Genomic DNA, 14,393 nt, shown 5'->3' with positions numbered 1-14,393 from the left:
AAAAACAACTGCAGGCAGCGCTCAAGGTGTGATGGCACCAGCTCTGCGTACCACGTCACCATGGCAACAAGGGGAGAAATGGCGGTGTTAACATTCATTCAGAGAGGCAGCACGTGTCCATCAATCTCTAGCACATAAAGAGGCAACAGCACGTCTGGTAATAGTGTGAAGCCTGCAGGGCGCTCCATTGTTCTGCTATAATTATGCCAAAAAGGACAGGAAAAGGGTGTTGCTCTTTTCTTCACAAAGGGGTCGCAACACAAACAGATTCAAAACAGAGGCTTCAGTTTATCTCAAGGTATAAAAGAAGAGCAAACCTGACAACACGCACACACACATTGCGGGCACACGGGGCACCCTGTGCACTCTTTTGAAAGAGACACCAAAGGCGGACAATCCCGCTTATCACTTTGTTGTGATAATCTTTTCTAAACACAGCCCTGGGTGTGCAGATAAACTCCAAACACAACATTCAAGGTGAGCTCTCTCTCTCTCATTCTCTCTCTCTTCCTTCACTTCCTTGGAATTCCATTTTTTTCCATTTGGTCCGTTTGCTGCCACACTCTGTCAGCAGTGGCAGGATGACGGGGCGGAGGAGAACCGTAGGAAGTGGAGAGAGGAAAACAAGATGGCACAGCGGCGTGAAGGTTATGACTTTGAACGTGCGCTAGCTGGGGACCGGAGCGCACACACACTGACACGCAAAGACACAAATACACTGTTTGTTCCAGGTGCTTCTCTACTCTTGCTCAAGTCAAACAATCTACATGGCTTTACATGGCGGGAGACACGGATCAACTGGTGAAGGTCAACACCTGAGAGGGTGGAAGGGAATCAACAGCAATTGGCTTAGCCAAACAGAGCTAAAATGAGTAGTCGGCATTAACTGACCTGTTTTTGTTGTTAAACAGTTGATCGACCTTGTTATTTGTAACTAAAACTATTTACAATAATCATCGTTAATGGAAATAAAATGTAAATATTTTATTGTGAAAAATGACAAAAGCATATAACAAAATGACTAAAACCTAAACTAAAATTAAAATGAAAACTAAAAAGATAATAAAAAAATAATACAAAGTGATCTCATGAGTATTCATATGTATTTTTACGCAAAGTGGTTCTACGACTTGTACTTTTACTTGAGTTTCAATAGACACTGAAACATACGACATTAACCTATTGACAGCACTAAAACGTTTCTGTAATCGTTTAACCATCGTTATCGTTATCATGTAATATTTATTTTATATGCCGTGGGACACAAAATGTGTTTTTTCAGTATAGTCCTATGCTGTGACTGACAATGGAACCAAAAAATACTCCAAAAACGCAACATAAATTCACAAAAGCAATCCATTTTATTTGTGTGCTGTAATCCAAATCTTTAGATTAGAATGCATACAGTTGTGGGGAACAGACTCAAATTCGAAGCATTTCGATTTCCCCCTGGTGGCTTGCTGCAGTGTAGGTGATAAACCCCACCCTCTGCATGTAATAGAATGGGACGAGATCCAAACTAAAAAATCCAATTATACTTCAAATAATTTTTTTTCCAAAGATCGTTTCTGTCATTTTAGGTAGTTCTTATCACACAGGCATGTTCAAGTGTTAATTCATTATAGTTTGGTTTTGTTATTTATTTAATACTATAAAAACGGGATGTGACATCATGATCAAAAATAAATCAAACACTTCTGTATCTATGTAAACTATGAGTGAAAAGCGTCAAAGGTTTCTATTTACAACGTGTTTTTGAAGTGTTGATCATTGTAGCCAATGTTGAGCACAATGTTGAGCACAATGGCCAATCCAAGGTGTTTAAGTTAGTCAGAATAGGGTAATGAGAAAATATAGAGTAATGGATCGATCTTGGGATTTTAAGAATATAGAGATCGTTCAAATGAAGATGTGATTAATCGAATAGCCGATTAATATCAGATCATTATATTAGCTACAGCCCTAATGCCGACTGAGAAGTCACTGGATACAAATTCCAAAGTGTCTAAAGTCATGTTACATGCTTTCTTGTGGCATAAGCCCTTAGCGCTTCGGTTCTGACACGACTGCGACATTTAATTAAAAACAAATGCCACAGTGCCTCCTGAAGTCATAAGTCACTCTGCCAATGCTGTGTTGGCATGTCATTGCAATCATAGCAACACAATGACTCACTGAGGTTCTGAGGTTATCAGCTACTAGTACGTCAGCTGAGCTTAAGGTCAGAAGGACACAGTATCTACACTGTCAGTGATCAGGGTTTCTGCAGTGTGAGAGGGTGTTCGTATATATTAACCGACCTTGCAGGACAACTGGCCTGCTCTCAACAGTAGCTGCAACTTGCAGCAGTGGCCAACCGCAGAGGATGAGTCACATCAAACAAAGAACTAAATCTGTCCAAAAAAACAAAACAAATGTGCACATATGCGCACAAGGAGACACGTGTCGCATCTCTTTTTGAGCACACAGGATGAAAGAGATTAATTGCCCCCTGTCTCAGAACTGCATACGGTATCCACATCACCTCTTCAAAAGGATAAGAAACGGAGAAGAGAGACTCATCTGAGGGCTGATAATAATGTGTCACTATAACTGCAAACGCAGGGACAAGCTGAAACCTCTAGATACATCATAGTACGAAAGTAATGCGGAGATCTTAGTGGGAGATTGTCGGATGTCATATTGGCTTTGGGATCTGGCGATAGCTCTGGGTCTAGTGATAACTGTTTGAAATGAGTGTGAACGCACAGCACACGAAGGCTCGGAATCCCACCTGTTCAGAGCATTTTTGAGCGAGACGGAGAGGATGAGATGCACAGAGACACGAGGAGCAGCCATGGGGCCTGAATGGAGGTGGAAAGGGGCTGAGAAACTCCACAGGGAGCATGGCACTGTTCTCACCCTAATGAGCAGCCAGATCTCAAAACAGCAAGCCTCCAAAATTTCCAGACCTGTTCTACTCTCACATGGGACTGTATCAAACACTTTCACTCACACTGGAGGAGTTCGAGCAACAAAGTGCCGGCCAAACGCAGAGCTTGTTGCCGTGGTTGAGGTGGGAGGCCTGCTCTGAGCGATGGGCACAAAAATCACTTTCTGACTCAACACATTCAAAGCGTAATTACATCCAGCTGCCTTTCTAATCTACTTTGGAAAGGGAAATCAAGGAGAAGGATGATGGAAAGATGAGAGATTGAGAGTAAGATCAGATAACCCACTGCATCATGCATTTACAGAGAGGCCGGGGGCCCAAACTCTTACCGGAAAGCCTCCAGCACGGTTCTCTCTGGCAGACGAGGGGCAACTCGCTTGAAGGCACTTTTGAAGTCATCCATCTTTAAGAAGCCACGACCTGGAGACAGTACAAACCCAGAGCAAGAGTTAACAAAACTAACACTTTAAAACATCAAAAAGTCCTTTACTGCCAGGCCGGATGTGTTATTAGAATGCCACATTCGCATGAGATCAGGCAAAGAAAATGAGATAAGCACACCTGAGAGCACGCTCTCATTATTTTCTCTTATCTTAAGGAATAAAATCAGCTTTCTCTGCTCATTCCACCCCATAAAAGGATGGTGGCTAAAGCTGAAAGTATACTTCCCTTGTCCGCATTCTGCTCTGGCTCACAGACTGTCTGCCTGATGAAATTTTCATGATCAGTAAATCCACTGATATTTGTGCACACCAGCCACGTGCAGACCCGTTTTTGTGTCCATGCGGGCTTGTGTGCAGACAACAGCGCATTTGCGAGTGATTTGTGTGCATGAAAAGAACGGTTCATTAGAACGCGTCCACGCTCTCGGTCAAAGGAGTATTCTTTGAAAGACTTGCTGTGTGCAATACGGAGCAGAACGTGGAAAACAAAGTATACCTGAGGTTTAAAGTGTCACGAAACCCTCCTGTTTTAGCCTGATTGTTTACACCTCACCTTTAAAAAAGACTCAAAAAAGGGGTGTGTAAAGCTGTGGAAAAGTGGGAGTGTAATTATTGAAATATGAGCAAAAAAAAAAAAAAACAAGAAAAAAAAACAAACAACAGAGTTGGGGGAATAAAGAATAAAGGCTTTTTTGCCCATTCTTCTACTAGTTACTTTTTTGCCCATTCTTCTTTGATTTTTTGGTCTACATAATTGTCTTCTGTGTATCAGAATAGTCCATCGTGTCATCGTGTTTATGATCGGATGTACCGCTGTGTCAGTGTCTGTATTAAGACATGATGAAATATGTGTACATACACGGTGCTGCTCATGTTTGGGACAGGAGAGTATGTTAAATATGTCCGTAAAAACTTGAAACACACTTGCTCTGGTCCGGTAATGAACTGTGTTCCCCGTTTTTTAGTGTTGTTAAACTCATTGTGGCGTTCCGCGCAGAAACCGCTCTCATGCACATTCTTCCGCTCTTATGCGCATGCGCATGTTGTAACAAATTAAACATTGTTACAGTCATTTTCTATGTGTTGATATGGTCGAACTCCAGTTCTTACCTCATCGGGGGACAATGCAATGTTACAGCGCTGAGCCGGTCTTGTCACATTTGACTTCTCAGCTGTAATGTGATCTCATGCGTAATACAGCACAGTGATTGGATTAAATGAGTCTATTTTCATGAATAATATGGATAAACTAATGACATAAAAGTGTACTTTCCAGCCAAGGCAGCCAATCACTAATTTTTCGTGACGTTAGTTCAGCTTTGCTTTTGACCAGAACCAGAAGAACAAAATAGCTCAGAAAAACGAAAAAAATAACCACTTTTCCCGTAATAATAAACATAATGAGAGCTATTGTTGTTTTTATTGACGTGCAACCTGTACACAGTCAAACCAAAAATTATTAAAACACCAGATACATTTTTTATATTTTTTTACAAGTGGGTGCAGGACACTATAGTTCATTTATGTAAGTGAGGATAGCAAAATAAAGTAAACTGTGAAAAGTCTTCATAGAGTGGACTACCAGTAAAATTTATACAAACTTGGGACCAAAAATGATTCAGACACTTTGACCTGACCAAGTTTTTTGCTAATGCGACCTTTTTACACCACAGACTGAACAAAATTAAGCATTGCTTGGTAATTGGTTGACCTAAATTGGTATTATCTAATTGTGTACTTAAATTTAACAGCTGAAAGCTGGCAGCTATTCAACCTAATTAATTTGTGAGACAGTCTAACAGAAAGATGGCCAAAACCAATGAAATATCAACTGATTTGATAACTCTGAGGTCTTGTCATATTTTATAACCATTTTCTATATAGAAACTCAACTATAGCGAATAAATTGTGATAAATAAATAAATGTGAGAAATGTTGAAGGTGTCTGAATAAATTTTGGTTTGACTATCTGTTAACATCAAAAAAATGTGTTTTAGGGTTTCATGACCCTTTAAGTCCAGTTGCAGCTTTTTGACTGAGATTGTGAAAGCAAGGAGTAAGACCAGCTGAGATCTCAGAGTGTCTTACAGGAGCCTCTTTCAAAAAAGCTCAGAGGAACAGCTTGTTTTGCCTTCTTCTCTGCGACTGGCACGCAGGACTTTGATTTGCAGGGAATGGCTCCCCTGAGGAAGTTTAGAGCGCTCACATCCAAAGTCAGAGCTGAGAGTGAAATCTGTTTAGCGTGTCTGCTGAATTGATGAGAGGCACAGCGGCTGGGGGGGGGGACCAAGCAACGCCAGAAAACACGCCAGACCAAGCAACACCAGCTCACCAACCGTAACCAAACACTGCCCTCCACAGCCATGACATAGGGACGAGTCACACACCTGCGGAAGCCACAGGACCTGTTCAAAATTCGAAAGTTACACATCTCGTCTGTAAATAGATTTGAAGTGTTAAAAAGGTGTATAATGGCATGATTTAATTGCTGAATGCAAAAGAAATCAAATGTTTTGACGACAAAGCATGAGCAGCAATCGGCAGGGAGCATGGCTCACTTTCACACCGGGTGAGAACGGGAGAGCTTCCAACTGCACCAAGCATGCTCTATCACCGGGCAGGCTGCCACTTCAGCTCTGAATGGGAGCGACGCACTTCAGAGCGCTTTAGCTTCCAACACATCCCCATTGAAGATGAGGATGGGGGTGACGGCGCAGATGAAACAGTCAAACATCTCATCCAGAGCAAACTGTTCAGCCGCAGTTAGGAGAGGACTTGCCTCTGTTGGCAGGCTGACAGGAACATCAGGCAGAGAAAGCCAGGACAGAGGGTTTAAGCTTAGCTGGCAGAGGAACAAAGACAATCAATCTGGGAACTGCTGAAATTATTAAGACACTTTGCTAGCATGTAAGCTCTGCTGGAGAGCACCTGCCTGACAGTTGTCCTTCAGGTCTCCAGCTGCGCATGTTCATTTACAACTGTTCAAAGAGAAGCCAATTGGATTTTTAAAAAAGATCCCAATCTGATACAAAGTGCATTTCAAAGCACTATCATTTGTCAGTGCTGATATACACAGTTAAGACTAGAATCACAATAAGTTGGGTTAGTAGTTAGAATCAGAATTCCAATCTTGGTTCTAAAATTAGCTAATTTTCAGGTTGCTCTGAATTCGTACAAGGGTTGAGTGAACTCGCTCACAGCAATTTGGTCCTCAAAATGAATTTGATGGTTCATTAACATTCACAATTCTAATTAAAAGCTAACTGTAATTTTTTTAAGGCCTAGTACTTATTGCTGCAGACTATTTTAGGTCTGGGAGGATGTAAAAATGCTCTATAGCCTGATCGGGTGGCTCACAGGAAGTCAGGGATATTTCAAAGACGGCTGAGAAATCAAATGAGATACAAGAGAGATAAACAGAAAGCGAACGAGAGAGAGAGCTTCAGGCAAAAATATGTCCATCGTATGTCTGCTGAAGAGGAGTTTTCACATGAATAAATATTCTGCTCAAACACACCGGTTTTCCTCTTTAATGGCAGGTCAGCAGGGTTAATGAAATAAGATCCCTCAGCCATTCTGAGCAGATTCAATCAAGGTCAGCAGATATCCTCCTCCTGTGGTCACTCCTAACTTTGTGAAATAATTTCTGTTACAAAATTAATTAGTTAATTATACATTTGCCTCCCTTTGGAATATCCTACAAACAGTTCCAGGGAGGCCAAAACAATCCAGAGAGACCGCAAGGCCCATTTTACTGTGTTTTCTACCCAACCTTGAAGATGTTGGTTCAGACGCTTCATTTCACGAATTACTTAATTTAGGGCAGAAAAATACTAGATCTAAAGATTGGGGAATCTTTGTATTTGGCATTAACTGTTTAAAAAACAGTTTTCAGTTAGGATATGCACATATGCCTGGCTTTGTTCTACCAGGATAGAGCAACCGAGACTTTCCCACCCTCCCAAACCCCCTGGGAACGCACTTTAGCCCCTGCCCCAGCGGAGGTCTGTGCTTTCCACTGCATTGCATGATAGTAACAGTGGACCAAAGAAAAGGACACATGGCGCCCTCTACTGCGATAATATGAAAAGAACGGGTGTGTTAAAAATGCTGTCATAAACACAGTTATTAGGATTAGTTTCACCATCATTATGTGTAGGCTTACACATACACATTATATATTCAGGACCATATTTAACAGATGGCACAGGAATCGGCCATTGTTTACAAAAGAATATCGTCACCTTCCTAAAATAATTGGCCAAGTCATTTTGATGATCAAATGTTTTAGGAAGGTGACGATATATAAAAAAAAACTAATGTAATTGTTTCTGCCCAACACCAAATGCACCTCGCACTACATACATACACCTCATTCAAAATGTATTCTGCTCACTACAATTGCACTATATACACCATTACAAATAAGCATTTAGCAAACACTTATTCAAAGTGACTCAAGGTATACTTCTAGCAAATATGTATGTTTTCTTGGAATCAAAAGATGATTCTAAACAGGACGTAATCCACCAAGTCTTTTTTCTTGCACAACGAACTTGGCCAATAATCGTTGTGGCAAGCAGGACGAGTGGTGTGATTTTCTCACAGAAGAGCTTCAGAAGCATAAAAGGAGGAGTGACGACAGTGACACTCCGAGAGACGAGAGAGGACCAGGCCTGGAATTTATGTTTTGTTGATAAGGGAAGGAGGCGGGAACTGGGGAACGTTCAACAACTTTAATAAATAAACAAACACAAAACCAAAGTGGCAGCCCCTCACTCACGACTGCTGCACACACATAAACAAAACACAACGTAAAATATAGGCCTGGTCCTCTCTCGTCCTTCACTGTCGTCGCTCCCCGTTTTATGCTTCCGAAGCTCATCCATGAGAAACTCGAGACTGGTGCGGCGCGCAGGTGCTAGAATAGGTGGTCATTGGTCATAGGTCATTAACAGTCACGCCACCAGCCTCGCGCCGTTCTTACGGCCCTCTGCCACGTCCTGCTTGCCACAAACGTGAAATGTCATACTGAACTGCACATGGAGTTTCCCCAATTACATTTGTGGTCTTATCTACGGTGTTGGTAGTTTCAGTAGGAAAAACTGCTGATTTTACCCGTCACAAAGGTAGTAACCAATCAGATCAAGTAGGTTTACATCACGTCCACCAGCCAGTGGACATTCTAGGCCTCTGATAATGTTTATTTTTAAAACTTTTAGTTTTCCCTGGCTAATGAGGCCTAAACTTAGTTTGTGTCGTGTATTCCACCTATCCTAGCACTTGTCGCTTGTGTGATATGTGTACTGTTTTGTTAATTGCACTGAGAAAGTGTCAGCTAAAATCACAGATTTAATGTGCATATGCCTTGTACTTACACAGAAGACAGTCCCAAAACAGATTTGTTTATGCTGGGCTGTGCATTTCTCTAGATTCTCTATTTTTTAACATCTCCATAAAATAAAAATCATGAGGTCTGCAGGAAGATATATCACCAGTCTAATTTTGTATCAGTTAAGTAAAATGTATAAAGTCAAAAGTGTTAAAGGGGTCATGGTATGAGAAATCAAATTTACCTTGATCTTTTGACATATAAGAGGTCTTTGTACAATTTAAACATTCTTCAAGTTGCATAGCTTAAAACATCCTCCTTGTTATAAACAAAGCATTTATTTATCAAGGTCAGACTCCAAAAACGGCTCATTTGGATATTGAGCGATTTGTGATCATTCAGTCACTCATCGGCTGGCATTTGCCTAAACTGGATGTGGGCTTAAAAAAAAAAAAAAAATTATAATCACTGATGCTGTCTACACTGGATAAGGTATACAGATGCACATTCGGTTTCTGACATACTCCACATGCTTGAGTCTGTCGACACCAGGACAAATGGAAGAGTGAAAGAATGTTTTCTTTGACACGTCCAGTTTGAACAGCTCATTTGTGACTCGGTACAGGATTCCAGCGTTGGAAACAAGTGGATTGTTTATTCTAATTGCATATTGGATCGCGTCAGAAGATTTTATGTTTGTTCTGAGCAATTTGTTTTATAAATAAGGCACAGTGCAATGCAGATTTCACAAAGAAACTTTTGTTGAAAGATGCACCAGCCAAATGTTTTGTGTGGATCTGTATTGTGTGGATCTGACAGCAGCTGCATCACAAATCAAATCGTAAGTAAATGATTTCATAATGCTATGTCTGCAAATGAAGTTTTTTTTTTTGGTTAATGTTTTCAAAACACTTAACTCGCATGCAATAGCAGGTGGGCGTTGATACTGTTTCCTATTATATTACTTTAGCCAATCATAACAGTGGCCGTTAACTGACAAGCCTTAAAGGCACAATATGTAACTTTTTTGCTTTAAAAATAGCAAAAATCACTATATGTTATATATTTTTTTTTAGTTGTGTACTTGCATTATCCCGACTGTTTCCAACAACTTTCAAACCAGGAGAAATTTGTAATTTAATTCGAGAAACGTCCCGTTTCTTTATTTCCGTTTTGTCGCCGCCAATCCGCGTTGTCCCTGGTTTCCGCTCGTGCTGCCATGGCAACCAGAGCTATGAACCAGAGCCGTCTGATAGTAACCAAAGCGACTGACGCGGACAACTTTGTTGTTCGCAATGTCTATTTGCACGCTGTTGTTGTTTCGTTCAAACATTATGGACCATGGCAAGCAGACTTTGGATAAAAAAGATATCAGCGCGGTGTTTTCGAGATGCCTAGAGCTCCCATAGACAGTATATAAACGAGAGCTCCACGTCCGAGACTTCGACCGCTCCTACATGTACTTTATTAAACAGGTGAGCACATTTACATAAAACTAATCAATGTTTTATAGTTCAACAATGATAAAATGTTATTCTAATGTTGATCTAGTTTACTGCTAGTCTCATACAGACAGACTAACACATACATTTCAACACATTCAAATGCAGTTTAGTGTGCTAGTGTAATGTTAGACCAAGTGAAACAGCGCTGCGTTACCTCACAAGTTTAATTTGTCTAATAAACTGACCTGTGAGTAGTAATTCTGCGTGTAGTTCGGTAGAATGAAATGTCCATATTCCTTTTATATCCGTGGGACTCGCGTCGCGTTTGGAGCTGATAGCTGTCTCTTAGCAATCCCGAACTGCTTCATATCACAGTCATGATAAAAACATCGATGTATTCAGTCATCCATACACATTATTAGATCGGTCTTGACGTTGACGACAAGATCCATAATTCTTAGCAAATGTTGCGTCATCAATCTACGCCTTTGTTATTGTAAATAGGTTAGCGACCCCTAGTGGCGGAAAATGCCATACTGTGCCTTTAAAGGAGTCGCCCCTAAAAACTTCAGAGGATCAGAATGAAGTTTGAAAATAATAGTTTTATATAATTGTTATAATAATTGTTAGTTTGTGAAAAAAAAAAAAAAAAACTTAAAAAAACATTATATGTGCCTCATGGAAACATATTAAAATAAATGTAAAAATCCATGTCATGACCCCTGGTGCTTTTCTGTCATTTTAGACCGAACATTTTTACGTTTTTTATTTTAATTTAATTTTTTTACTTCATTGGAATGGTACGGAATTTGGTAAAGGTTTTCGCACTCGCTATGTGAACACACAAAAAAATCATGTACATGATTCGAAAAGGTTAAATGGTCCTGAAAAAAATAGTCACACTTGTGCTCCTCGCGGTCAAAAATGACCGCATTGGAAATGAATGGGAGACTAATTTCATCTAGTGAACTCTTTTGGTACTGCGGACAAACAAAATCTTACTGAAAGCTCATTTTTTGAGATATCAAGCTCAAATTTGGAACAAATTTTTCATAACAATAAACATAAAATTCTGTAACTTTAAGTTCTCTTTTTTAAACTTTTTTCACTTCAGCCATAATTTGCCAAGTGTCGTCTTTAAAAACTTAAGTCTTTGCTCCAAAGCATTCAAGATTTACGACAGTTTAAGTTGGAAATTTAATTTTCAGGTCTATGCTCAAAACGTGAACAAATGGATTATAACCACTGCAAATATAATGTAGTACCAAATATAATGTAGTTGATAAAACATTATCAAACTAAAAAAATAGTACATACCTTTCATTAAAAAAAAAAAAAAACGGTAATTTTTGACAGCCATGCGGAGAGCACCAGAGGGTTAAAGGTCCCATGACATGAAATTTCCACTTTCTGAGGTTTTTTAACATTAATATGAGTTACCCTAGCCTGTATATGGTCCCCAAGTTTCTAGAAATTTTAATCGGTGTAAATCGAGCTTTTGCTATTTTTCTCTGCCTTTGAGAAAATGGAAGCTCAACCGGGCTGATCTTGAATCTCCTCCTTATGACGTTATAAGGAGAAATGTTTCCTCCCCTTTCTCTGCTTTGCCCGCCCAGAGAATATTTTCCGCCCATGAGAAAATGAGCTAGGAAGTAGAACACGCGCGCGATTTTAGTTTGTCCACGAGAGATATCATGGCTTTTGAGCGAGCGAAGCATAATAATTTCTCAATAATTGGATGTACAAATGAAAATTGAATGGTCAATACAGAGCTGGGCTTGCTGAACGTCGGACAAGTAAGTCAACAAATGATATATAAGTGTGTTGCTTTACTGTTTATGGTTACCTAGCTTGTTACACGTAGAATGTGGCTGTCACATTAGCTATGCAGCTATGCAGTTACTTGCCCTAATGTAAAGGTAGACAGCATCAAGTTACACACACTGTATTTCTTTGTTATTTGGATAACCGTTTTTCTGTTGGTTATATGGTGCGCGCGATATCCGCATTTCAAGATCGCAGAGCTTGATGTAATTGTAATAAGATAAATTACAGACGTTACAGATCTCTCATGAAAAGGCAACAGTAGGTTTGCGTTAGCTATATGATAATAACTGTAAACCATCCGAATAAAGTACCGTATCCAGAAATAATATTTTAAACTAACCATTCGGAAACGTCCTGCTGGAGCCGCTGAGTTGCAACTTCTTCATCCGTTGCTTCTCCATCTGGATCAGATTCTGGGTCAAACTGAAATGCTTGAACGACTGCGTGTCTTCGTGCCATTGCAATATCCAACATAAACAAACGTGCATGGTACCGTTGTGCAAGATGGTCAAGGCCACACCCACCCTCCACTTTGCGCAAATTGCGCCGCCTTTCTCCTCCTCATTAGTATTTAAAGCTACAGACACCGAAACGGCCCGTCTGAAGGAAGCTCATTCTGGGACTGGCTTGTAGTGGCTATAATTCTGCACTGAGGCTGAATTTTTGGAAAGAGATTTCAGATACAGTACTAAGGACCACTAAGGACTATATTAAAGCCTACAAAAAGTAGCATGTCATGGGACCTTTAAACATGCATAATGTAAAGAGTGGAGGAACATACAATGTATATCAAATGCAGTGAAGATCTGCCTCGTCTTCTCATATGGATCTTCTGATGACATCTTCCTCCCCATGAGAGGCACAAACTGCTCCAGTGGGACCCCTTTCAGAGAGAGAGAAAGAGAGGAGGAGAAAGAATGCTGGGTTTACAAGGCTCTCGTCTGAAGTGCAGGTTCTTCCTTTACATGGCAGTCATCTGAAAGCACTGTGTTTAAAGGAGTAATATCTTTCTCTCTTGCCTGCAGGGTAGTAATTTTTTCTCTGAGTGCTGTTATTGAGATGAAAAGGGTAGGCTGGGGAGTTCTAGATAGAATTCTCACAAAACAGCAAATATACAGATGGAGTTTGGCGTGGGGATCTGGGTGGGCCACGCTGACAGTGATGGCTGAGAAACTGGGGGATAAACCTCTATTGGGAAAAGCTCAAATTAATTAAGAGCTCCAAGGACAAACGTGACAGCTCCACTGCACTTTAAGTCATGCCAAAACATAAGCTGTAATACGTCCTTTGAGAATCTCACACATAACGGACAAGTGATAAAAGAGTACTACGTGAACACAGAAAGGATTGCTTTCTAAAAAATGAACTAAAAGTTAGTAAGCAGAAGTGTAGGGGTTTTTTTTTTTGAAGAAGAAAATGATTGTGGTGCTTGATTTGCAAAAAAAAAAGTCTCACTATCAAGTTTCTATAATATTCTGGTCCCTAGATAGGGCTTCCCTCCCTCATTTTTGTCATAAAATAATACATCTGATTGCTTAGAAAAGTAATAGTACACCTCTTATCAAGCTGCATGAATTGAGGTATGACATACATCTATAGCACAAATGGCGATGGACAAGATACACACCAATGGTTCATAAAATGAAATTAAAAAAGTCACAATTACTTAAGAAAATCACATTTTCTTAAAGTTGCTATGTAACAGAAGTAGCAAAATACATTTTATTCTGTATTTTGACACATATCCAAGTAAAATGGATTATCTGAAAGAAAAAAAATATAGGGTAATGAATCATTTACAATAAGATCAATAACATGCAGAAAACAGACTGGGGGAAATTTTATTTCATGCAGACTTTACTGTGTGCTGCCAAATTTTGATAGAATTAGGACGACTTTGGGCTACAGAGATTTTAAACACCACATAAGAGACATTTGCTTCTGTTATCATCAGATATCCATGAAAATACATATTTTAATTAACTTATAAAGTATTTTTATAGACACACATTTTGCCCTCCAATTATATTATCCTAATTCTCACAATCTAAAAAAAAAATAAACTTTAGCATGTATGCCACACAGCATGGACCAAGCCTGCATAAATAAATGAATAGATAAATGTAATAATAGGAAAAGAAATAACAGAATAAATAAGGGTGCTCCGATCGTTATCGGCCGATAATCGTTTTATATAGTTTGATCTGTGGCCAATCAGAAGAGCCGATCAGATGACGCAAAACTCGCGAGAAAATCTTTTTATATGCGCAGCTAAAATTGCTTCACTACATTCAACGGTCTGGCAGTTCTACAACCCCAATTCCAGAGAAGTTGGGACATTTTGTAAAATGCAATAAAATCAAGAATCTGTGATTTTGTTGATTCTCTTTAACCTTTATTTAACTGACAAAAGT

General features: G+C 39.7%; 1 protein-coding gene across 2 annotated transcripts in view; it reads right to left on the bottom strand.

Annotated features, from left to right (window-relative positions):
• efcab11 (EF-hand calcium binding domain 11) overlaps positions 1 to 14,393 on the bottom strand; it is an 88,247-nt gene that overhangs the window by 47,682 nt on the left and 26,172 nt on the right. The window contains exons 4-5 of one of the 2 annotated variants that reach the window (XM_084096373.1): positions 12,761 to 12,862; positions 3,262 to 3,352 (exon numbers count right to left, since the gene is read on the bottom strand). In XM_084096373.1, the coding sequence (XP_083952499.1) occupies positions 3,262 to 3,352; positions 12,761 to 12,862 (193 nt within the window). The remainder of the gene's footprint in view (positions 1 to 3,261; positions 3,353 to 12,760; positions 12,863 to 14,393) is intronic. The other variant, XM_084096374.1, reaches the window with a different exon arrangement.

The sequence above is a fragment of the Abramis brama genome (assembly GCF_963993115.1).
Source record: "Abramis brama genome assembly, chromosome: 21".
Classification (NCBI taxonomy): Eukaryota; Metazoa; Chordata; class Actinopteri; order Cypriniformes; family Leuciscidae; genus Abramis; species Abramis brama.
The sequence above is the reverse complement of the archived record's forward strand: the minus strand, read 5'-3'. Positions and strand labels throughout refer to the sequence as shown.